Source organism: Pantherophis guttatus, chromosome 3, assembly GCF_059756535.1.
Source record: "Pantherophis guttatus breed Tessera chromosome 3, ASM5975653v1, whole genome shotgun sequence".
Lineage (NCBI taxonomy): Eukaryota > Metazoa > Chordata > Lepidosauria > Squamata > Colubridae > Pantherophis > Pantherophis guttatus.
The window spans coordinates 186,463,551-186,489,040 of record NC_142065.1 but is presented as its reverse complement, the minus strand read 5'-3'; the positions used below and the strand labels follow the sequence as shown (position 1 = coordinate 186,489,040).

General features: G+C 36.8%; 1 protein-coding gene across 1 annotated transcript in view; it reads right to left on the bottom strand.

The window, feature by feature from the left end:
• SLC26A7 (solute carrier family 26 member 7) overlaps nucleotides 1-25,259 on the bottom strand; it is a 61,220-nt gene extending 35,961 nt beyond the window's left edge. Inside the window, exons 1-4 of the mRNA XM_060681906.2 lie at nucleotides 24,797-25,259; nucleotides 9,909-10,019; nucleotides 5,783-5,955; nucleotides 1,717-1,881 (exon numbers count right to left, since the gene is read on the bottom strand). Of these exons, the coding sequence (XP_060537889.1) occupies nucleotides 1,717-1,881; nucleotides 5,783-5,955; nucleotides 9,909-10,019; nucleotides 24,797-24,989 (642 nt within the window). The 5' untranslated portion in view covers nucleotides 24,990-25,259. The remainder of the gene's footprint in view (nucleotides 1-1,716; nucleotides 1,882-5,782; nucleotides 5,956-9,908; nucleotides 10,020-24,796) is intronic.
• Between the last annotated feature and the right edge of the window lie 231 nt (nucleotides 25,260-25,490).

Here is a 25,490-nt window from a genome sequence, read left to right as displayed (position 1 = left end):
AATCTCTTTGTCAGCCCATGCAAGTTGTTGTGGAGAATTTTGGACTTTTCAACAAAAATGCAATAAGACTCTTGAGGAAGACACTTGGTGATACCAAAGGACAATAAAGTTCTTTTATGTTCCTTGTTGACATTTAATTAAATCATAATCAAGTCAACAGATCGTCATAGCAGCACAAAAAGAATCACCTGTGGCATAGATAACATTTTCAAAACTAATGTAGACATGTGACATTCATCCAATCAGCAAAGAAAAGCAAATTCATCACAGGACCCCAAATCAAAGTTTATTTTTGGAATGGAAAGCTCAAACAGATTTTCTGAACAGATGAAGGATGAAGCAGTGGCTGATGAACATGGCAAGACTGAATTGGCAGAGTACACCCCCAACAGAGATGCACATTAGAGCTCCAACAATTATATAATTCAGCCACATCATTGAATAGTGCATACTAAGACATACAAATGACATCATAGAGTTAGCATGCCAAAAAGTATAACTGCAAAGAAAAGCAATTAAGGTTGAAGTTTTAAATGGGTGCAGCTATCAAAGCAAACAGATTTATTCAAAAGATTGGAACCTATACTGACAAATCCAATTTTACAGGCAGAAAGCCCCCATTAAATTGCTAAAAAGTGCTTTTCTCCAACATTTGGCAGGCTAATGCAACACCGATTTAGAATGAAATTGCTTTACAAACATAATTTAAATCTAAGTCTTGAATCATCTAATTCAGAAACTTGTTCGTAAGAAAAATAAGAGATCAGGTCCTAAATATGAGCATTCACTTTTAAAGAATTATTTATATATTATTTAGCTTGTTCTTATTTTCAGAAAATGTGCTACACAGCATTTCAGCTGTCAAGTGGAATCCTGCCATGCCTTGTCTTGAACAAGCTGGTTTGGAAGTTGTATACTTTATTTTTAATATTGCATATTTCAACATTCTGCATAGCCAAGTACAGCTGGAAACAGCTACTTTGAAAAATGGATGTGACACGATCCTTTCCCATGTAAGTGTGATATCTATCTGGAAGATACTTGCCAGGCTAATGGACTCATATTTTTCTTTTCTTATATATATCATTTTTATTAAGTCTTTTGAGACAAAGATAAAAACTAACAGGAACTAACATAAAGTAAAGAAAGAAAAAAATAAAAAGCCAAAAGTATAAAGTATAAGAATTTTATTTATTTATATTTCATATTTCTTAAGCACCTGTATGTCTCTTAGAGAATGAAAAGAAATAGAAATAAGTTGCTTTCAATTTTCTTTACAGCAATTATATCTAAGATTATCTCTTACTCTATGATTACAACAAAAAAATCACTCTTTTTTTTCTATTATCTCTTTTTTCTAATCATTAAAATGATAAATAATGTTTTTTTCTGTTTCCTGCAAAATGTCTATAAAGACTCAGTAAGTCTATAAAGTCAACAGTGAACATAGATACTGTCTTTTCTCTAAATAAGAAGTCAATTTAGTCATCTTGAAGACTAATCAGTAGAATGTAGCTAGGCTTCAGAACTCACAGCAAGTTCCAGATAGCATCAGATAACAAACCTAGAATTGCATCCAGAATTGACTTCAATTATGGATAACAGAGTCAGGCCTGATCCAAAAAGTCACAATAGTATTTAGAGTTTATCCTGCAACTTTAATAAGCATGCAAATATGAGCAAAACAGCACAACAAACATTTATCGATATACTCACATAAAAGAATCCCAGAGGTCCTGAGATATACGGCATTTTCATTCCCAGGAGATACTTCACTTGCGAAGTCACAACGTGCGTAGCTGCACCAGTTGTCATTGCACTTATCACTGGCTCTGTTAGCAAGAAGGTAGCACTGCCCAAATGTAGCATAAACATTGCTACCTGAGAAACCAGAAATATAATAGAGATTGCATCCAGATGCAGTTACTGATTCTAATGTAGGAACGAGAAATGCTAACTTGCATTCTTTTTTAAAAAAAAAAAATAGCAGATGAGAAAGATCCATCAGCTAATCAAGTAGAAGTTATTTCATTACTCATTGCACCCATGAATAGCCTTTCAACCCATGTTAACTTTCATACATTTATTAAATGCTATCTCTCTTGTGTTTACACAAATATATATTTTTCCCTAAATGAATTTACCACCCGGCTCTGTGCTGAGGTTAGTTATAATAGCTGACTCTGGCCATTTGTCTTCATTGACTTTAGGTTATTCCAATGTACAAACATAAGCTCTGTGGATAGGACAAATATTAAGCCAAAGAAGTCACATGAGTTACCCTTAAAAGTTACTATACAGGTAATCCTTACAACCACAATGGAGTCCATAATTTCTGTTGCTAAGCAAGACCATTGTTAAGTGAGTTGTGCCCCATTTTATGAATCATTGCAGTTTTAATTGAATCTGCTTCCCCTGTTGATTATGCTTGTCAGAAGTCAGCTGGGAAGGTTACAAATGGTGATCATATGACCACGAGGCAGTACAACTGTCATAAATAATCCAACAGATAATGATAGGGTTAACAAAATCACAAATGAGGAGGTGATAAGCTGCCCGGGAAAGCAAAGGGAAATAATCAAAGCCATTAAAAAGCGAAAGTTAGAATATTTTGGACAGGTGATACGACTCCCAGAAAAATATGGCATCCTTCACTTAATCCTCCATCTATCTGTTTATAGTTAAAATATGAAGATCATAGTCTGGGAAATAAAGGTCAAGAGCTTTAGCAGCTTGGATTTGTTCCTGATCCTTGCCATTCTTGAATTATTTGATACTTTTTAAAAAGAAAAACTCTCAGCAGAGCATGAATGCAGCTATTCAGAACATTTCGACAAGTTTGGCTATCGGCCTTCGTTTAGAACAAAAACATCATTTACCATTTGTGCATTGGGCTATCTAGGCAATGAGCAGTTAAAACATGATTTGTGATACAAGCTGCAGTTGATCAGGTTCGCATAACAAGGTTAACCATGAAAATGATGTCCAAAACAAATATCAGCAGGAATTAGTGAATATGATCCCTCGCCAATCACATGTGTTTAACAATTTCTTTTGCTGCGTTAAAAACTATGGTGTGCTATCAACTTTTGGAAATCTCTGGGAAGATGCACTGTAGCTGATGAAAAAAGACAGAGTGAGATAAAAAGAAGAAGACCAAAACTGCTGAGAGAAGAAAGATTGAATAAAACTCTGAAAGGAAATAAAGATTTCCATAATTCCGTACCCAGTGTAGGTCAATTCAAAAGCATGTGTTATTTCTCCATTGGATAAACAAAGATTAGAACAAAAAACACTGATTAGTTTTTGTGTTCGTGCTCAGTGAGAATAAAATACGTTTTCTTTCTGATAATATTTATCAGCAAGTAATGAGAAGTCTTTTAAACACACCAGGAGCTAGTATAGAAAACAAAAAAGATTGCCAGGTCTACTGCTAATATATGTTCAATTTCTATTACAATAACATTTCATTCAGATATTACATTCAAAGGTGATTCAGTTGACTCTCATATTGGAAAAACTGAGTGCCTCTGAAACCAATGTAGAGCTGCCTACACAAGTACACTTTTTTCCCAAATCAATTCTAAATATTTCATAATTCAATCGATGATTTGAGCTGGATGTTGTATAATTTGCAAAGCCTCTAACTGACCAGAAAGAAAGCATATAAGCTGAAGCTTCTGAGACTCGCTTAATATGTTATACGATTTGTATAAAAATCATTTTTGTTACAAAATTGGAATACTCCAATAATTCACTATGGATATGATCCATGCACACATTTCTATTTTGCCATAGACTCTTAAAGATAAACATGCAACATTCAGCAATACAAATTATTCTTCATCGTTCACATGTTCACATTTTTAAAGACTGAATTTATACAGGGTGAAGTGCTCCCGGTTCTACTGGATAGCCCGAACTGGTAGCAATGGTGGCGGGTGGTTCGGAGAACCGGTAGCAAAAATCCCTGTGCTCCCCCCCCCCACCATGCTCAGCTGAATCGCAGGATCATCAGAGGCTTTTTTTTTTACTTTTAAAAGCATTTTTTCTACAACTACTTCTGACAAAAAAAATGCTTTTAAAAGTTAAAAAAAAAAAAGCCTCTGATGATCGCGGCTCAGCTGGGATCCTCAGAGCTTTTCGAAGAATTTTTTTCTGCAACCTCTTGGCCAAAGAGGTGGTAAAAAAAATGCTTTGAAAAGTCTCTGACGATCCCAGCTGAGTTGCCTGATCCGCAGAGAGGCATTTTTTAAAAAGCCTCTCTGGCGATCCCAGCTGTTGCCTGATTGCCAGAGGCTTTTCAAAGCATTAGAAAAAATGCTTTGAAAAGTTAAAAAAAAAAAAGTTGGCCACGCCCACCCAGTCACATTACCCCCCCACCAAGCCACGCCCACAGAACCGGTGGTAACACATTTTACATTTCACCCCTGATCTGTACCAATGGAATGAAAATGGAAGAAGCATAATTATCATTTCCAGATATGAGAGCATACGTGCAACTGATTATTTGAGCTTATTTATAAATGATATAAGCAAAGTCACTAGAGTTATTGAGATGATTGACTTTTTTTATGAAACTGTGCATGGTAAGTGTGGAACATGCAGCCATACAGTACACCAGTGATGGCTAACCTTTTCCAGACTGAGTGCCCAAAGCGCACGCCCAAACCCCTCAAATGGAATGCGCACACGGCCCCTGTGCATGCACCCCACCCCTACGCATGCAGATGCACCCCGCATGTGCCCCGTGCATGCGTGTGCGGGCCCCCCACATGCACCCCAACCCGCCCATGCATGTGCAGGGCCCCGCAAGCACCCCGCCTCCTGTGCATGTGCGACAGAGACCTGAAGACCAGCTGGCTGGCGGGAGGCACACATGCATGCGCAGCAGGACTGAACTGGGGCAACAGCTTATCAGAGAGGGCGCTGTGTGCCACTTCTGGCATGTGTGCCATATGTTCGCCATCACTACACTACACTAATATTTACTATGCAAGGTGAAGGAGAAGATGTCTTTTCCATTCATTTCATATACAAAAGTCATCCAAATTAACATTGCTGATACAGCACTTCTTCTCAAACACAGTCGCCCCCTTTGTGGGTTATAAATCATGCTAAACCAGAGAATTGGCTTAAAAATATACAGAGCCGAGGCATTTGGGATATTGAGAATTACAGCTTCCATCATACCTCATCATTGGCTATCTTCCCTAAGAATGGCAGAGTTATCATTTATTAACCTCTGGGATGCACAGATTATCTACTCCCACCAAGCAGACTTTGTTCAACGTTGAATCAGTGTGTTGTGAAAACCTAAGTACTGTGATTTGTATGCCATGTTTATATTTATCATGTTAAGTGAAACAAATCAATTTCAACTTAAATTACAAATCATGATTAAATAATGTTTTAATAGAATATGTGAAATATAATCCCAAATCATGTGGAAATACATCCTTCCATGTTGGCCTCCTTCTCCTGGAAACTGTGGTGGCGCAGTGATTAGAATGCAGTACTGCAGGCTACTTCTGCTGACTGCCCGCTGCCAGCAGTCCGGCATTTCAATTCTCATCGGCTCAAGGTTGACTCAGCCTTCTGTCCTTCTGAGTTTGGTAAAATGAGGACCCAGATGTTGGGGGCCATAGGCTGACTCTGTAAACTGCTTAGAGAGGGCTGCAAAGCACTGTAAAGCGGTAATAAGTCTAATTGCTATTGCTATTTTAGTACAAGAACTACGTACTTTTCTACTTATAAAATTCAGCTATTCTGAAAAACTTACTTGAATCAGCCCTCCTAGTAGTGAAACTGCTGCAGCAACTCCAATCCTCTGCATCTCAAACTCAGATAAGCCCAATACTTCAGATGTATTGTCTGAAGTGAAATTGGTGTTTATGGGAGGAACAAGACGCTCAACAGCATTTGCAGAAATCAAGGAGGTCAGAGCAAAGGTTCCTGCAAAAGAAGAAAGAAGTTTTCATTTCCTATCAGATGACTCTAAGTTGCTTAGGAAAAAAGAAATAACTTTACAGCTAAGCCATGATTCAGTTTGCTTGGTTTGGACATGACATGTTGTGTGAACCCAACCTCTGCATTTTAACATGTCTTATTATGATGATGTTTGATCTTTTCTCATTTATGGCACATTTAACAAAATCATGGTTAAATAAACCATAGTCCTATGATTCCAGACTATGTCCAACTAATTCTAATATGAACTTGAATTCTTTGAACATGTTATGTTTTATAACCATTTTGAACTTCTGAAAGTTGTGATATTGAATTATTAACTGGTTGATTGAATTCTAATTATTGTCAGAATGCCATAGCTATATCCAGATATCCTAAGCACTAAGTCTTCCTGGCATATTTTTCTTTCCACCATCAGAGCTGATGCCAGCCAGAGCGTAGAAGTAGGGCAAAGATCAGAAGATGTGAAGAGACCTGGCTCAGAGAATCACCAAGAGTAAGACAAGACTGAATGGATAACATCATCATCATTTTGCTTTCTGCAAACATCACCTTTATACATTTCCTCTTGTGGTGAGCATTCATTTCCATATTGAGAACTCCATTGTACATTATACAAATTCTAGGCAACAAACTGTTCACTGTTTTTTTTGTATATACATGAGTCATATGACTGCATATATATGCAATCCTTGTGCTGAAGCTTATTTGAATTTTTTTTTTAAATTCCAGGGATAGTTTGATGTCCAGCAGTGGTCTAGACTGCATAAATATTAGCATAAAATAAGGAGAAAAGAAATAGTTTATAATACCATAGGTGGAAACTGGTTCTTTGCATGAGAAATCAGTTGCTGATTGTGTGTATAAAAGAAACAGCATGCAACAGAAAAGACTTCTATCTCAGTTTTTAGAGGGTTCAGGCACACACTACAGACCAAGGTGGACAAATAGTTTAGCCTGAAAAACACACCTTTCCCTTTTCTATGGACTAAATTTGCATCCATCAGTCATAGATGCAAGAATGTCTTCTTATATGGTCCCTTCCTAAAGGGTGGAGCTATTAACTGCACAATTTTTATAGCACAGCAAACGAGTATGCTAACTGAAAATTATGAAAACTGTAGAAAAAAAGTAATAGAAAGATTTAATTTAATTTATATTTGCTTTATTTAAAATTAAATATCATTAATATGGTCATTCTGTAATCTCCTTCCTTCCTTCCTTCCTTCCTTCCTTCCTTCCTTCCTTCCTTCCTTCCTTCCTTCCTTCCTTCCTCTAGTCAAACAGTTACAATTTAGTAATTTTTAAAGTTATTGAGAAGTAAAGTCAAGGATTTTGAAGCCCCTGTATAGCCCTGAGGCCAGAGGCCTATTCATCTCTGATATATACTGCTGATACAGTTCTACAGAGGAATTACTGAGTCTGTCATCTGCACCTCTATAACTGTCTGGTTTGGTTCTGCAACCCAACAAGATAGACACAGACTTCAGAGGATAATTAGAACTGCAGAAAAAACAATTACTACCAACCTGTCTTCAGTTGAGGACCTGTATACTGCAGGAGTCAAAAACAGGGCTGTGAAAATATTTACAGACCCCTCGCATCCTGGACATAAACTGTTTCAACTCTTACCCTCAAAATGCACACCAGAACAACTAGTCACAAGAGCAGTTTTTTCCCGAACGCCATCACTCTGCTAAACAAATAATTCCCTCAATACTGTCAAATTAGTTACTAAGTCTGCATTACTATTAATCTTCTCATCATTCCTATCACCCATCTCCTCCCACTTATGACTGTATGACTGTAACCTTGTTGCTGGTATCCTTAAGATTTATATTGACTGTTTCCCTATGACTATCATTAAGTGTTGTACCTTATGATTCTTGACGAATGTATCTTTTCTTTTATGTACTCTGACAGCGTATGCACCAAGACAAATTCCTTGTGTCCAATCACACTTGCCCAATAAAAAATTCTATTCTATTCTATATCTGAGACTTTTACAACAAACACATCCTTAACAAACCAACAGATACTTAAGAAAACATAGCAATTAAAAACTTATCTTAATATTTGCTTATCTGTTTCCACTACTGTTTCAGAACGTGGCTTTCAACAGAATTCTTTCATCCTGCTGATTCCTATTTCATTTAAATATAAACTAAATACTGTAACAGCAGCAGAATCTGTAAATATCTACTCAGATATTTACCACTTTAAAAAATCAAAGTGCCTCCAACATTTTTTCAAAGTATAAGATAATATAAATGTCTTTTTTAATGAAACCAATAGTGCATCGTGTCCCAGTTGGGCAATTTTTACACTTAAAATGAAATAACTACATAACATGTATTCTGCTGACTCAACATTATCATCACTTCCAAGGAACTCGCCACAAAATTCAAATCCAGCTTGCCAGTGAGCGGCAAGAGAGCTTTAATAAAATGCTTTGGATACATTCCGATGCAAATTCTATGTACTTTGGATGGGAGGTTGCTATCCGAGCAGACCACATGGCTCCCACATTGTTAAATGTAATGCTGAATGCACTTTTGGCACACAGGCTATTTGCAAAGAGCCACACAATTACTCAAAAGAACACAACTGCTTCTCAGAAAGCATAATAACAACCAAGGAGAATGTGCATGTAGTTGAGATTTTCAGCTTTGTGTGAGGTTCCATACAGCTCTGCATTTTAAGTGAAGAGACACCGTCCCCAATATCAGAAAGACACAATTCTTTACCTTCCTCCTATATCATGTTCAACCCATATCGAATTATGGGAGACATGACCCCATACCCAGCTCCATTGTTTTCTATAACTAAGACCAGATGGTTTCTTCTATGAAATAAGCCTGCTTCACATTCTAAAAAGTCAATGTCTTTAATTATTAAGTTGAAGACTGTCATTGTTTTAGAATACATAAAATAAAATAAAAAAGAAGAGTGCAACAAACTAAGATATCAAAAGAGAAGTAAGATTGTTACTCAGTGGAAAAGCATACAGCTAATCCTCGACTTATGACCACAACTGAGCCCAAAATTTCTGTTGTTAAGTGAGACACTTGTTAAGTGAATTTTGCCCCATTTTACGGCCTTTCTTGCCACTGTTGTTAAGTGAATCACTGCAGTTGATAAGTTGGTAACATGGTTGCTAAGTGAATCTGGCTTCCCCGTTGATTTTGCTTGTCAGAAGGTCGCAAAAGGGGATCGCCTGACCTTGGGACACAGCAACGGTCACAAGTATGAACCAGTTGCCAAGCATCTGAATTTTGATCACATGATCATGGGAATGGTACAAAGGTTGTAAGGGTGAAAAATGGCCATAAATCAGTTTTTTCAGTGCCTTTGTAACTTTGAATGGATACTAAATGAACTGCTGTAAGTCGAGGACCACCTGTACTGTATTCACTGTAAGCAAGAGAGTCAATATCTAAGTAGGGCTGGGTAAGAGCGCAGTCTAAAACTTTGGCATCTACTGCTAATACGTTGACTGACACTTTTGAGCTATATGAACAACTTCATAGGAAAGAAAAGGGGGGGAAAAGAGACCTAAATAAAGGATCTCATGAACCTACTATTGACTTATCATATAAAGTGAATAGCAATCCTATACCTCAACTCCAGGAATTTTAAGAAGGAAATATAATTTTGAATATTTTAAACTTGTTTCACATATTTCCCCCAAAATTTCATAAATAGGAAAAAGGAAAAAGAAGGGGGATGAAAAAGGGAAAGAATGTTGATATAAAGCAGGGCTGTCAAACTCCCAGCCCGCGAGCCGGATGCGTCACACGCTGACCACGCCCACGCCCAGTTTAGCGAAGGAGAAAAAAGTCCCAACACGTCACGTTATGACGTGATGACTCGAGTTTGACACACCTGATGTAAAGGAAGTACACAAACTGAACCACTAGGATTTAGAAATAACTTACCTGGGGCAACATGACGACCCATTCCAAATATGGCATAAATAATAGCAGGAAAGAATGATCCATATAAACCAAACACCGGATGCACTGATGATAGAATAGCAAAAGCCAGCCCTGTAGAAAAGGTAAATTTGGAGAACAAGATATAATATAAGCCATTATGAAAATATAAACATAACTGATGGGAAGAATTCCCTTCTAGGGCTATTTTAAGAAGTCATGCAGTATAATAGTTGTATTATAATGATGAGAATTCACATTTCCTGCAATCTGGCCCTTTCTAATAAAATATCATTTTTGGACCTTGAAAGCTTTTGTTATTTGGAATAATTAATGGCATTGCATGATATTGCTCACAAACATTCCATGACTTACACCAGATTCCAATATGTTTATATATAAGGCTGCAGTGCACCATTTCTCAAACTAGCTCTATATTTTTTTACCATACATTTGCAACCCAGATCTAATACCCTAAATGCAATATTAAAAAATACAAGGACAGGTTATGTAAAAAAGAAAAAGAAATTATAGTTACACTTTATTTGGTCTAAAGAAAGACACATGCAAAGTTACTCATTCTGTCAAGATCTAAATGAGTGAATGAATAGTCTAAATTACATAATGGAAAAGCATGTAAATTGTTTATATAAATCATATAAAGGAAAAGCAAAAAGAGAAAGTAATGCACAAATCAAGAGTTCCATTAGTGTACACCAGAATATCACACTAATATGATGTCAGTACACAATATGTTCCTTTGTTATCTTGGAATACTTAGAATGCTATTACTTACTGCTGTATTATATGATAGAACACTAACTGTAGTATACCTGCCAAGAAAATAACCTCTGGCTATATTATTGCTAGTTGCAGAAAATGCCAAGTAATGAACTTTAATGAAGTTGGGACAGAAGCAACAACAGAAAAAGAAGGGGGGGGAAAGGGGGGGAGGCTGTGGTAATCAGGACAATTGCCAAACCAAATTCCAATGCAATTTGCTGAGAAATATTTCCAAGTTGCCCATATTCAAGGTTATAACTACAAGAACAAAAAATCTACAATACTTAAAACAACATCCAGGGTTAAGGAACACATTAGTCATTCTTATAATCTGGAATTTGGCCTTGTATTCTATAATTTTTTAAAAAAATCAAAAGCTTAACTAGGTATCATTTAGGAGCAAGGGGAATCTTCTAAATTTGTTTTAAAAATACATTCAATCTCTTAATGTCTATAGAGATTCTCAGTCATTCAGGTCATGGTTATCCCAAAGGTACTTTTTCAAGAGGCAACTGGACTTCTGGTTTTTCTTTTTCTTTTTTTTAATTTGATTTATATGCCGCCCTTCTCCGGAGACTCAGGGCGGCTTACAATGCGTTAAGCAATACCCTTCATACTTTTGTATATTTATACAAAATCAGCTTATTGCCCCCACAATCTGGGTCCTCATTTAACCTACCTTAGAAAGGATGGAAGGCTGAGTCAACCTTGAGCCTGGTGAGATTTGAATTTACAGTAATTGCAGACAGCTTGATGTTAATAACAGTGCTTTAGTCTGCTGTGCCACCAGGCTCACTTTGAAGACGTTTCACTTCTCATCCAAGAAGCTTCATCCAATCTCTTAATTGGTACATGCTCCAGGTCCTTCCTGAAACATCGCCTCCTAGTGGGACTCATCCTGTGGAATGCCTTCCCCCAATTGATCCAATAAAACCCCACCTTTTAGACTTCCAGAAGGCCATAAAGACCTAGTTGCTACTGCTGGAACTGAGGTAGACTTTGATGGGAGTCGGTAAATGGTTTGAGGGAACCCCAGGAGGATGATTGAGCTATTTATGAAAAATAATAAAGGTAGGATATGCATAAATAAATAAGGGGCTTATTTGATCTCAGGCTCTTTGATTTTGGCCCTGGCCAATTTAACCCTCTAAAAAAAATTGAAAATCATCTGGGAGGCACCCACAATTCTTTTTTTTTTAAATTTGATTTATATGCCGCCCTTCTCCGGAGACTCAGGGCGGCTTACAATGCACTAAGCAATAGCCTTCATCCTTTTTGTATATTTATACAAAGTCAGCTTATTGCCCCCACAACTGGGTCCTCAATTTACCTACCTTAGAAAGGATGGAAGGCTGAGTCAACCTTGAGCCTGGCGAGATTCGAACCTGCAGTAATTGCAGGCAGCTGGTCTTAATAACAGGGTGCTTTAGACCACTGTACTACCAAGTCTCTATTTTGAACAACTAGTGCACATTAAGGACATCAATTTTAAGAATCCAGTTAAAACCAAGCTCAGTTTAAGCTAGGGCTCAGTCCAATGGAGTATATCTAATTAAATTTAACAGCATTTTTTTGTTTGAGTAGACAAGTATAGAAATGCACCGTTAAATATTTAATCCAACCAATTTTAGAAAAATGTAAACATTCCTAACTTCCTGCAGGTGATGCACTGAAGAATGAGAGAGCCAGCAGAGCTAACAAAAATGCTAGTATTTACAGAGAATATTCCTCTCCAGTTTTAACTCAAATGATTCCCCAGCTTTTTAGTCCTTACCTTCTAAAATTTCAAGAAGTTTCTAGACAACCCATGTCTTGTTCAGTCATTATTTCAGAGATATTTCCTTACCATATTCCTCAATGTTTTCAATAATGTCAGAATTTCTAATGTACTGTCTCCATTGGATATACAAAAATGCCTCTACCTTGAAAGTAGTCCGTGATGAATTGTTTATCACAATCAAACATCAGGAGTTGATCATAATGTTTTATGATATTTTGTATTATAAAAAGGATTTTATAAAATTGGTTACATTTCAGTTCCACCAGTCATGGGTTCTAGATTTTAGACACATGCTGTAAATTAATCTATTTGAGGAAATTTAATTCAAAATTTCAACGATGCATCCTTTCTCCCCTTGCAGACAAACTGAAGAGTTTTAGTGGTATATAGATTGAATGAAGCTCTCATGAATACACATGATCCATTTCTTTTTTTTTTTTAAAGTACACATTTCAAGCATGTATATTAGTGGCCCAAGAAATAATGCCTTTGCCAATTTATGAAGCCTTTAAATTCATTGGCTTTCTAAGAAACCCATAAGAAGAGATAGAAAAGATAGAGAGGTTCATTAGGTAGCTGATGAGCTCTGTCCTATAGATTATGACTAAATCCTTTGCTAGAAAATTCTATTGTGAAAGCACAGATTAAGTGCTTTTAATTTAGTGGAAATTACTAAAGAGCAGGGATAGGAACTCTATCCCTTATTTAAAATGAATAGCTTCAAAGGAATCTGGGGATTAAAATAAACTTCTCTCTCTGACACCTATAGCCTATAATGTTGGAGAAGGTGATTAAGAGCAAAATCAAAAAGAGATATAAAACAATTCTATTTTATTCTCAAATCAGAACATCTGGTCAAACAACTGTTTAAGAATCTAGTGAACTCCAATCAAGTTAACATATACAATTAATTATTTCTCTAATCATAGCTCAATAAATGATGCCACAACACAAATCTCTCAAACAATTTACCTTTATCATTCTATTGGAACAGTTTGTATAGTTTTTCCTGGATAAGAAAATGGTTCAGAGATTTATAGAACTGTATAATTGGAAAAATCTACTTAGTTAAAAGTAAAATAATATATGATAATAAAAAAAGTTAAAATAATATATTTATTCTACTCCGTAATTCTGCCAGGAAAGCAAAAGAACTGACCTCACAGTATCTTTAATATATGCCTTAAATCTCAATTATTTACCAGTTATATTAGCAGAACACATGCTTAGGCTGGGAGAAAGGTAACTATTGTATGTGTTTGATTGCTTATCAACATTTGCAGCAGACAGAGAGAGAATTTGAAATATAGTGGGTGGCTATGGTTCTTTGTGTTCAGAAGCTAATTTGGATGATATCAATCAATGGTTCATCAGGTTAGAAATACTTGAAAGGGAGCTGTTTTAATACAGAAAAGGGCTTGGGAGGGCAAATATTGGCAAGCAGAAAAAACACTACTTAAGACATAAGTGACTGTGGTCGACAAGAACAGATGAGGATACTTTAACAGACAGGAAAGATGTGAAAAATTGAAGCACTGAGATTTAATTACAAGGGGCAAAATGAATAAGTTGTTTTTCTACAGTTTTTTTTTTACTTGCTCCCATGAACATTACCAATTTTCTTTGGAGAGAGGATTCATTTCTACCAGTCTCTTAAAGAGAGTGTCCTTGCAACTTGTTTTATGTTACAGATTTGAGAATTAATGTTTGAGGTGTTTTAATTCCATCTTCCCACATTAACTTTTCATTGTGGTTCATTAGCTTTTACATATTACACATTCTGTGCCAAGACTGATAAAGATATACCCTCCTTGCTACCCTATTCAAATTGTAAAGGCAGACAAATTACACTCCAGCCATTGGGGAAACTGGAAGGTGTAATCTAATAATCAACAGCTGGAATTCTCTAGATAACAAGTGAGATGTCAGAAAACTAGAGAAGAAACATAATCCTAATATTCCAAAAAGGGGAAGACCTGAAAACTTCAAATCAATTACCTTAAATATCTTTACAGGACAATTTATTAGGATAAATTGTCAAGCACCACATCCATGAACGTTTAGAAAAGGATAAAATTATTATTATCAGGAATTAGCTTGAGTTTATCAATAATAGGTCACGGCAGACTGCCTTCTCTTTTTTTTACAAGCGACTGATTAGTTTACTAGACCAAGATAATTATATGGACATAATGTTCCTTGATGTCAATAACACATATGAAAAAATTCTGATGATATCCTGATGAGCAAGATGCATAAAGTAGTTATTACAGACCAGCATATGATACTGCAGGTTAGTAGATTTACAATTGGTTTTTTTTAAAAAAATATATCCTGAAGGAGCTCATTAACCTGCATTCTGGATCATGGTTCTGGGAAATATCCATTGGGGTCTCCCAGCATTCCATCCTCAGATTTGTGTTATCCAACTTTTTAGAGCAGGGGTGTTAAATTCAAGGCCTGGGAGCCAGATCCAACTCATGGAGTGCTTAGATCTGACCCGCAGGGCTGCTCTGGAAACGGTGAAGGACCGGGCCATGGTACTTCTGCCAGTGAAAACATAACTCCGGAGGGGTGCAGGCGGCCCTCCTGAGCTCCATTTTCACTGGCAGCGGGTTGCAGGAGGCCATCGCAGCCAAAAGCGGAGCTCGGGAGCCTGTTTTTGCTGGCAGAGTACCTGGGCCACCACAGGCACCCCCAATATGAGTGACATTGAGCTGGCCATGCCCACCCTGGCCACGCCTACCCCAGCCCGAGGTCAAACACAACCCTCATGTGGGCCTCAATGAAATCGAGTTTGACATCTCTGCTTTAAAGGATATAATCAAAGCAATGCTTATTACATTTCAATGATACCAAACTAATTATATTAGCTAGCACTTTAATACCTTATCTGAGTTTAATACTGTATGTCTTCAACAAACTTGAACAGTGGGCCAAATTCAACAGGATGATAGTCAGTGATTTTTGTAAGAAAAATCATATGCATTATCACAACATTGGGGAGACCTGGTTTAGCAGAAGTACATGCGAGGAATATTCAAGAGTAACAGCTAAATATAAGTAACTTATGTGATTCAACAATTAAATAGCCAATATGGTGGTAAAGTAGATGATTTTCATGAAATTTCCCAGGTTTAACACGTGATATTTTCAGATTTAACGAAAAAGGTAGACTGCAATTGATGGAACTAAATTTCTGCTGTAAAGTGTATTGCCAGTCAGAGGACACAGCCAAAGAATTGCACTCTTCAATCCATCAGTTTTTGATTTGACAGATATATATGATAATAAATTATGCAGTCCCAATGGATGAGCCCTAGACTGCCTCATTAATGAGGCCAGTAAGTGATGCTATCCTTAAAATGTTTAATGTGGGACAAGTTAAGGAAAACAACTAGCGGATTCTACCAAGCATCAACTGCAGGTAGGAAAAACAAACACATATCACTCTCCTTAACAGGGCTGGTAAAGAACAGTTAGGCAAGCGTAGGTGAATGTTTTGAATAGGTTAGTCACCTGTCAGATCTTGAGAGTCTGGCCATTTCAGAAACACTTATTTCACAGATCACAGGGGCAGAGAAGGGATTGCAAGGTGGTTCTCTCTCTCTGCTATACAGCTCCCTCCTGCTTTATCCCATGTCCATCTCTATGCCTGCAACCTGGCAAGAAGCATAGAGAGAAATGGAAACAAACAACTTGTTGCAATATTTCCAGGATCAGACTCAATAAAGATAATAGAAGTTAAAGCTTTAAATATATTTCTTTTTAATTATGATAGGCATTCTATATTCACTGAATATTCAAGGTAGAAGCGCGAGAATGGTGAGGGTGGCTCCTTATATATACAAGGGGTGGAGCTAGGAATGGGAGTGGTAAGTTATGAATACATTAAAGTCCAAAGAATAAGTTAACCTCTGATGATCCATATATACATTATTTACACATTGGAGAATAAGGCATTTACATCTGACAAATCCCCCTCTAAATGCCGGTTCGTTACACAACACCAATTACATTCTGATTCAGGACAATATAATACATATAATTTAGAAGTTAAATATTTGTGTTGTTTAGAAGGTAAGGGTTTTGTTAATATGTCAGCTAATTGTTCAGAAGTATCGCAATGTATTGCTTTAATGAATCCGTCTTGAGACAGTTGTCTCACATGCTTAAACTTTATATCAATATGCCTGGACCTTTGTCCAATTGCATCGGATCTGGATATTTCAATGGCCGCTTTATTGTCTTCATGCATAATAAATGGTAAGGTGGGTTTCTTCCAAACATCAGTGATCAGATCATTGAACCATACAAGGTTATTTGCAGCTTTGGACAAACAAACATATTCCGCTTCTGTAGTAGAAGTGGCTACTAGTTCTTGTTTACCAGTATACCAGTAAACTGGACAATCATTCAATAGAAAAACATAACCAGAAGTACTCTTTCTGCATGATGTATCACCAGCCCAATCTGCATCAGCATAACAAGTAATTTTTGGTTCTCTGTCATTATTGGGTTCCAACATTAAACAAAAATCTAATGTACCCTTCAGATATCTTAGAATTCTTTTGACAGCTTCCCAATGATACAAGGTTGGTTTACTAACATATCTTGACAATAGATTGAGAGGTAATGCAATATCTGGCCTAGTCCAATTAGATATATAAAGGAGTGAACCTATAACTGATCTGTAAAATGTGTTGTCTTTAAACTCAGGGGAAGATTCATCAGTGTTTCTAAGAAAATCAGTTTGCATAGGGGTGTCACAGGTTTTAGCATTATTTAAGTTACATTTGTTTAGGAGTTCGATGATTTTATCTTTCTGTGTAAGTTTGAATCCCCTTTTAGTTTTGTTAATTTGCACACCAAGGTATTTATTCACTTTACCCAGAGATTTCAGTGAGAAGTGTTCATTTAACTTATTTACAAAGATTTCCCTGCTCTCTTTATGCTTTCCAATGTATAAAATATCGTCCACGTAAATTAATACAAATTCAATATGATCATTACTCTTTTTTACAAAGAAACAGTTATCAGCAGTGGTGGCGTTGAAATCCATGGTCTTAAGTACTTTTACCAAGCAATCGTACCATCTTTTGCCGGATTGCTTTAATCCGTACAGACTCTTATTTAATAACCAAATTTCGTTCTTATTAGTGTATTGACTGTGTGGTGCTCTTACATATATTTCCTTATCTAATTTTGCATGTAAGTATGCGGTCTGTATGTCATATTGGAATACGTCCAGATTGAGTGCAGATGCTACTACAAGGGCTGTTTTGACACTCTCTGTTCTCACTGTGGGTGAATATGTATCAGTATAGTCTTCTGGATATTTTTGTGCATAGCCTTGTGCAACTAGTCTAGCCTTGTATAAGGTATTGCCTCCTTCTAAGTTCTTAATTTTATAAATCCACCTGGTACCTATAATTGTTTTATCCTTAGGTGCGATCGCAGGTGTGAATACATTTAATCCTTGTAAACTTTCCATCTCTTTTTCCATAGCTAGTTCCCATTTTTCTCTTTCTTCATGTGGAAGTTTCAATACTTCTTCATATGTATTAGGTGTTATTTGTTCTCCATTCATATGCATTATGTAATCTTTGTATTTATTTGGTATTTGGTTTCTATTGTTTCTAATAGTTCTTTCAGGCTTGCTATGGTTATCATGCAAATATCTAGCTTCCTTTTTTGTTAATGTGTCTGTCTTTATTTTATGCTGACTATTAGTCCAAGTTTTGGTTTTGTTCTTACTTTTGTTAATATTTTGATTTTCTGTTGTTCCTTCCTCGCAAGATATCGTATCTTTACATTTATTAGGAAATATTTCATTAAGGTGCAATTTTGACCAATTGGCCTGTTCATGGAACACAGCTGTTCTGGATACTATAAATTTGTTATTACTATCAATAAATCTGTACCCTTTGGTTCCAGTTTCGTATCCCATGAATCTTAATCTCCTGGATACGTTTTCTCCCTTTCTCCTCAATTGTTTAGGTATGTGTACGTCTGCAGTGACTCCAAATATGTGCATGTGTGATAATTTGGGTTTTCTATTGTACATCACCTCATATGGTGTCTTATTCACAATACTGGACCAGGTTCTATTTTGAGTGTAATTCGAATAATGTAATGCCTCTGACCAAAATTGTTTGCCTAAACCAGCATCCTCTAATGTGCACCTAATCATGGTTTGTAGTGTGGAATTTTTCCTCTCTGCAACTCCATTTTGAAATGCAGAAAAAGGATTGGACGTGAAATGTAACATTCCTCTATCCTTTAACCATTGGGAGAATTCTTTAGACATGAACTCACATCCCCTATCTGTCATAATTTGCTTTATTCTGATATTATGTTGTGTTTCTATGCGTTTGTAGAATTCCTTAAATTTCTGAAATGTTTCATCCTTGTGCTTTAATGTGTAAACAAAACCATATCGGCTGTAGTCATCCACTATTGTTAGGAAGTAACGTTTTCTATAGGTAATTGAGGGACTTAATGGACCAACTAAGTCCATATGTACCAAATCAAAAATATTGTTAGTTGATCTGTTAGATTTTTTTGGTCTGGGACTGGTTTTTAGTTTGGTGGACTTACATACTGAGCATTCCAAATAATTTTCACAATTTTTTATTTTGACACCTTCTGCGTGTTCAGTCATTTTTTGTACTACAGGAAAGCTTGCATGTCCTAACTTCCTGTGTAAGATGTGAGCACACTCATCATGAATTGGTTTACCTATTTTTGGTTTCTTTTCCTTGTATGTGTTTTTGTGATCATGAGTTATTCTACACTCATCATTGTCACTGTTACTGACACTTTCATCATCTGCTTCAATACAATCTTCCATATTTGAATCAATGTTATGTAAACATCTTTCTTTAGTTATCAGATAGGGTAGACCTCCTTTTATCATTACAGTACCTACATTTGTTTTGTTCTTTTCTATAGTTGCTTTCCCCTTTGAGAAAACTATATTGATATCAGATTCTCTGCTTAATTTTATGGCACTTAGTATGTTGTGAGGTATTTCTGGGATTAATAATACCCCCTCTATTTTCCCTAGACCAGGCAAGGTCACATTTCCTTTGCCTAGTACTTGAACCTTTTCTTGATTAGCTACCTTTATCACAAACTTATCTTCTATAAATGAAGATAATATACTTTTGTTGTTGGTGGTGTGATTTGTTGCACCAGAATCAATAAGCCAATTGTTATTCTCATCCTGCTGTGTTCTGGTGCTGTCTTGTTTATTTAGCCCATTCAGTGACCCAGATTTCCTCTCTTTTGAATTTTCTCTACCCCCTCTACCTTCTTTGTAATTTGGTGGGCTTCTATATTTGTGTCTATCTGTGGAAGATTGTCTGTAATTATATTTGCTCCTATATTCTGGTCTATGTCTCTCTCTTGAGACTTTGGGGCAGTCTCTTCTACTATGTTCCCTGGATCCACAATTGTAGCATCTAAAGGCCTCATTATGTTTATCTTGAAAGACTACTTTCCTAAAAGGTTTGTGGTCTGTTTGGTTACTGGATCGATTTTTTCTTGAATTGTCTTCTGCTATCAATTTGTTAGATAGACTTTCTATGGATAAATATCCCAAATTAATGGTATCTAAGTGTGACATAAAGCTATCCCATGATGGATCAAGTGAATTGATAATAACACTTTTCATTGTTTGATCTGAAATCACTTCCCCCCTCAATTGTAGCTCAGCTCTTATTTTGTTTAGATTTATCAAATGCTCACTTATAGAAACCCCTGGTTTTACTCTAGAGGAAAAGAAATCCTTAGACATTCTTGTGGTTGTAGCTACGCTATCGCTGTGAAATAGATTAAACATGCATTGAATTATTTCTGATACAGTTAGGTTTGGTTTGATGCTATGATACATTGCAGGAGACACGCTAGATATTATTATGAAAAATGCTCTATGATGTAAACAATCTATTTTTAAAGTCCAAGGTCTTCTTGGAGGGCTAGTTATAAAGAATAGTAAATTTTCTTTCATGAAAATAACCTGAAGCTGTTGATACCACTCTTGTAAATTAATGCCATCAATTCTAAGTTTTGGGAAGTCACTGGGTAAGTTACCTACATTATTCTGTCCATTACTTACAACCTGGGGCAGTCCGTGATCTCTCAAGTGCAGGAAATTACAGAACGGCATTGGGATGCTTGCAATGAGTCTGCGCGGTTCTCTGGCCAGTTCAAGTCCTTCTGGGTCGTCTACGTAGTTTCGCACATGCGCGTTGTTCATTTCTTCTTTGGTGGCGTCGTGGAAGGTTCTCTCCCTTTCAGCTCTCTCGATCCGCTCCTCCTCAGATGAGTCGGTCTCTGGCTCGGTTTTTGGGGTTCTGGTGGTGGTGACGGTTCTTTTCTTCTTTTTGTGTGCGTTGGTATTCGATTTTGTCTGTGGTGTAGGGCGAAATCGGCATGGCTCTCTGGGCTCGGGCGTCGTCGCTTTCGAAGTCAGGATGGGAGCGTGCAGGTCTTGAGTCGCCGGTTTGATTTCTTGCTTCTTCGTAGATGTCTTGGTAATTTTCAGTCTTGGCCCAAAAGCAGCAAAAAGCGTTTTCATTGCTGATTTTACTTGAGATTTTGTTAAATCGTCTTCACTTTCTGATTTTGGATCATCTGAAGAGTTTGAGACTTCTTTCTCACTTTCTTCGTCTGATAGTGTTTTTCGCGCCAGAAATTTTGAACTGAGCGTTTTGATTGGCTCTGCTCCATTCTCTTTTGAAGTTCGTTGAAACCAAGATGGCTGCCATTCAAAATTTCGCGCGGGATCACATCTTTTCTTTTTAACAACTATTTTCTCAGTAGTCATCTCACTTACGATTTTTTGATCTTTGGGTTTTTCTTTAATGACGTTTTTCTCTCTCGCTGCTCCGCTGTTCTTCAGCATCTCCTGGAGGTCCGCGATGAGACTTTCATCATTCTTTTGGCTTTTTAGTATCTTTAATATCTCTGACCTGAGTTCGTTATTTTCTATTTCGATTTCTTTCTGGTCATTATTTTCACTCATTAGTTCTTCTTCTTCAGTGGTGTATTCTTCGGATTCTCTCGAAATCGCATTGGTGGATTCGTTGATCATCTCTTGATCAGTTTCTATTTCTTTGCTGTAGGCCCTGGTGTTGGGCCTATCTTTCTTGGACATTTTTAATTACTTATTGAGTCAATTAACCATCCTCTGCTACCAGCTTGTTGCAATATTTCCAGGATCAGACTCAATAAAGATAATAGAAGTTAAAGCTTTAAATATATTTCTTTTTAATTATGATAGGCATTCTATATTCACTGAATATTCAAGGTAGAAGCGCGAGAATGGTGAGGGTGGCTCCTTATATATACAAGGGGTGGAGCTAGGAATGGGAGTGGTAAGTTATGAATACATTAAAGTCCAAAGAATAAGTTAACCTCTGATGATCCATATATACATTATTTACACATTGGAGAATAAGGCATTTACATCTGACACAACTGATAACTAGTGAGTTCTGTTCTGAACAACTGTTGTTGTCAGCAACATCACATGGCAGAAGCAAAAGACAGGCCATTCTGCTCATCTCCCCAAAGTAATAAAAACAATACAAGCTACAAACATAAAACCTATTTTGGGGGTTAGAAACCCGCGCATGCACTTGCTTCACTCGCACATACGTGCACACACCGTGCACACACTCGCTTCACTCACGCATGCATGCACACATCATGTGCATGCGCAGACCTTCTGCGCATGCACAAAATCTTCTGCGCATATGCGGAAGGTAAAAAACACATTACTTCCTGGTTAAAACCAGGAAGTAATGACACCCGGGCGGGTAGGAGGAGCTTCGCTCCACCATCGTTACCAGATCGCCGAACTAATGGCCAAGATCACTACCGGACTGGGTGATCCGGCCAGATCCGTGAGCATTTCACCCCTGATATGTGTGTGTGTGTGTGTGTGTGTGTATGTGTGTGTGTGTGTGTGTGTGTGTGTGTGTGTGTGTGTGTAGTTCTCAACATATGACCATAACAGAGTCTTCCCAGTAAGGTCATAAGTTGTGACAGTTGTAAAATAGGTTGATCATGTGACCATCCCAATTTTACAACTTTTTTTGCAGGAATCATTAAGCAAACACCATGGTTTGCTATGGGCATGGTTTTGCCAAAATTTGGACGTGCCCATTTTCAGCACAACCATCATAAAATGTGGTCACCTGACTGCAGGATGCTGTAAACAACTGCAAATACATCTGTGATGCTGTGTGCTCAAAATGCAGTCATATAACCAAGGGAGGCTCAACTTTCAGAACTTTTGATCTAGGTCTTAATAGCCCCAAGGTATGTCCGTCATAACTTTAAACAACCATTAATCAACCAGACATAAGTGAAGAACTACTTGTATAAGGAACCTGTATGTTTTGGTACCTACAATAACCCAAAGCAGCAACCCAGTTGCCAAAAGTTAGATAAATGCCAATCCATGACCATATTATTAATCAATTTGAATTATTTTAAATTGAGTTCACAGCAAAAACGCATGTTGGGGATAAGAGGGAACATGCTACTTCCTAACTGGGCAGCTAAATATAACTTTTGGTTGCATTAGCTATAGGCTGGTTTATAACAAAAAGCAATGTCATGGGACATATGATATAAAACACTTATTGGGGAATGTTTATGACCTGGTTAGGAAACAAACTCAGAGTAAACAGCACTGAACTAGATAAATCTAAGTACATAAATCAGTCTCTATGTTTTTAAGGAAATCACATTTTTTCCAGTATCACATACATTTTTTTAAAGTTTAACTCTTCCATTCCTCTGGTGCCTTTCTCACTGACTGAGAATTCTGGGAGTTGTAGTCCCAGCACATCTGGAAAGAATTAAATTGGGGAAAGCTGCCATAACTAGTAAAAATCCTGCTCTGTGGAAGTTCACAGAAAGGACAGAAATAAGTATCCATGGTGCCTTTCTTTTAAAGCTCATTATTTTAGTTGGCTTCTAAAATGTCATTACTAGCACCACTTAATGTGCTATTCTTTGTATCAATATATCAGGGAACAAGATTCTTTATAGTACTACAGTATTAAGGTCTTCAACTTAAATCATGCCAATGCAGATGTTACTAATTATTCCAAAAGTACAAGTACATACACAAACTGGATGATTCCAGCTGCAGAATAATTCAATTAAAGGAGTGCTTATAATTTTCAAGGCATGAATGAAAACTAGACCAAGCTGTTAAGGAGTCTGAAAAAAACAGCCATCAGAAAGTCTTTGCTTCTGAAGGATTTATGTTCCATTTTAATATGTGATCCCATGCAGAAATCCCCCAAAATGCCATAATGTGAGAAATCTTTAGCTATTGTAGCAGTTTTTGATCTATCACCTGCACACACACAAAAATGGCCTTATATATAAGCCAGGATTATTCTTATCAATGGTGATTAACTGAATTGGAGTGTTATCTTTGTTTAGTTCTCCAAGAAAAGATATCATAAAGAAGATGATACAGGGTAGTTCAGGATATTAAAAATAAGGCATGACAACCTTGGCCTTTTACACTCAAAAAGTTTATGGCTTGAAGGTTATCATTTTCAGAGGAATGCCAGATAATGCTCAACATAATAATTTTTTATTTTATTGCTTTCATAATTTGAGGAAGAAAAATTATATTAAGGATGAAATGCTGAATATTCATAAACAGTATTTTACAACATTCACACACACACAAACACTATTTCAGAATAATTTCAACCTAAAGCATAAGTCTTTTCACTAAGGTTTAAATCAAAGGGCATAATGCTAGATATCTGCAATCCTCTTTTCGATGTTGCACAATGCAGTTTTTCAACCACAAATAAAATATAAGTAACAAGATTATGTAACTGGTTGCCTAATAAACTATTATTAAAGTGGGCCTTTCTTTTATAAAAACAAAGCTAAACCTCTTTGCAGATATGAAAAGAAGAAATGGAAAGACTAGCCACATCAACCACCACAATGAGCATAGGTGTGTACATGTGTACACATAAATGTATGATCAACATTGTTTGCAAGTTATAGGGGACACTATAAACTGTACCCATAAAACTGTTTTAAGTTAGCACAATCAAAAGTAATTATTCCCACTTAAAATTAAAATCGCCCAAAATAAGCCCCAATAAATATAATGGGAGATGCTTCAAGACATACATAGAGGTTTGGAAACGCAAAGGTGCCCATCTCCTTCGTTAAAAAAAATAATAACTAAGCAAACAGAACTTCTACTTTCTAGGCGACAGCAGTTCAATTTAAACAATAAAAGTCACTGACACAGTTTTTAACACAGTACCTTGCGTCACCTGTTGAACTGCCAACATCATCCCAGAAACTATATCAGGGAGCAGGTCCATTTTCCAACAATAGTGTGGTGCCCACTCCAAAAAAGGCAGCCTGCTTACACACCAGAGTTTGAAGTTTTTGTAGCGAAAGGCATGGATCTTCCTCCATATGGCATTTTCCTGTTTCCTCTTCGCTCCTGTCATGCTTTCCTCCTTCCCTTTGTATATTCCTTTTTTCTGTGAAGAAGAAAAAGACACCTCTATGGAATTGCACCAGATTTGTGTGAAGCTTCTATCAGATTATAGTTTCAGACCACAAGAGAAACACAGCCCATTTGCTTGCTTGCTAAGTATATTTTCAACTGTGTAAGTATCTAAAGTCTTATAGACAGCATTAGTGCAGAAATATATCCCAGTGCTATTACAGTTTATGGCTCTCTTTGCAATCATTCTCCTCCTTATATTCACTGTAGTGCTTATGCTTTTGGCCTGGATCCAGAATTAAAATGAGGTTGTGCTGGGCGTTTGTTCGGTGTGGGATGGGCTATGCTAATGTAATCAGGAAGTGCCCAGCTAGACATGAGTTTTCTTGCCAACGATTATTTTTTTAAAAAAAAAACCTGTTACTGTGAGAAAAAACAAACCTGCCTGTCTCTGCCCATAGCAAAGATTCATCAGTGCATTAAATTCCAATGCTACTAAACA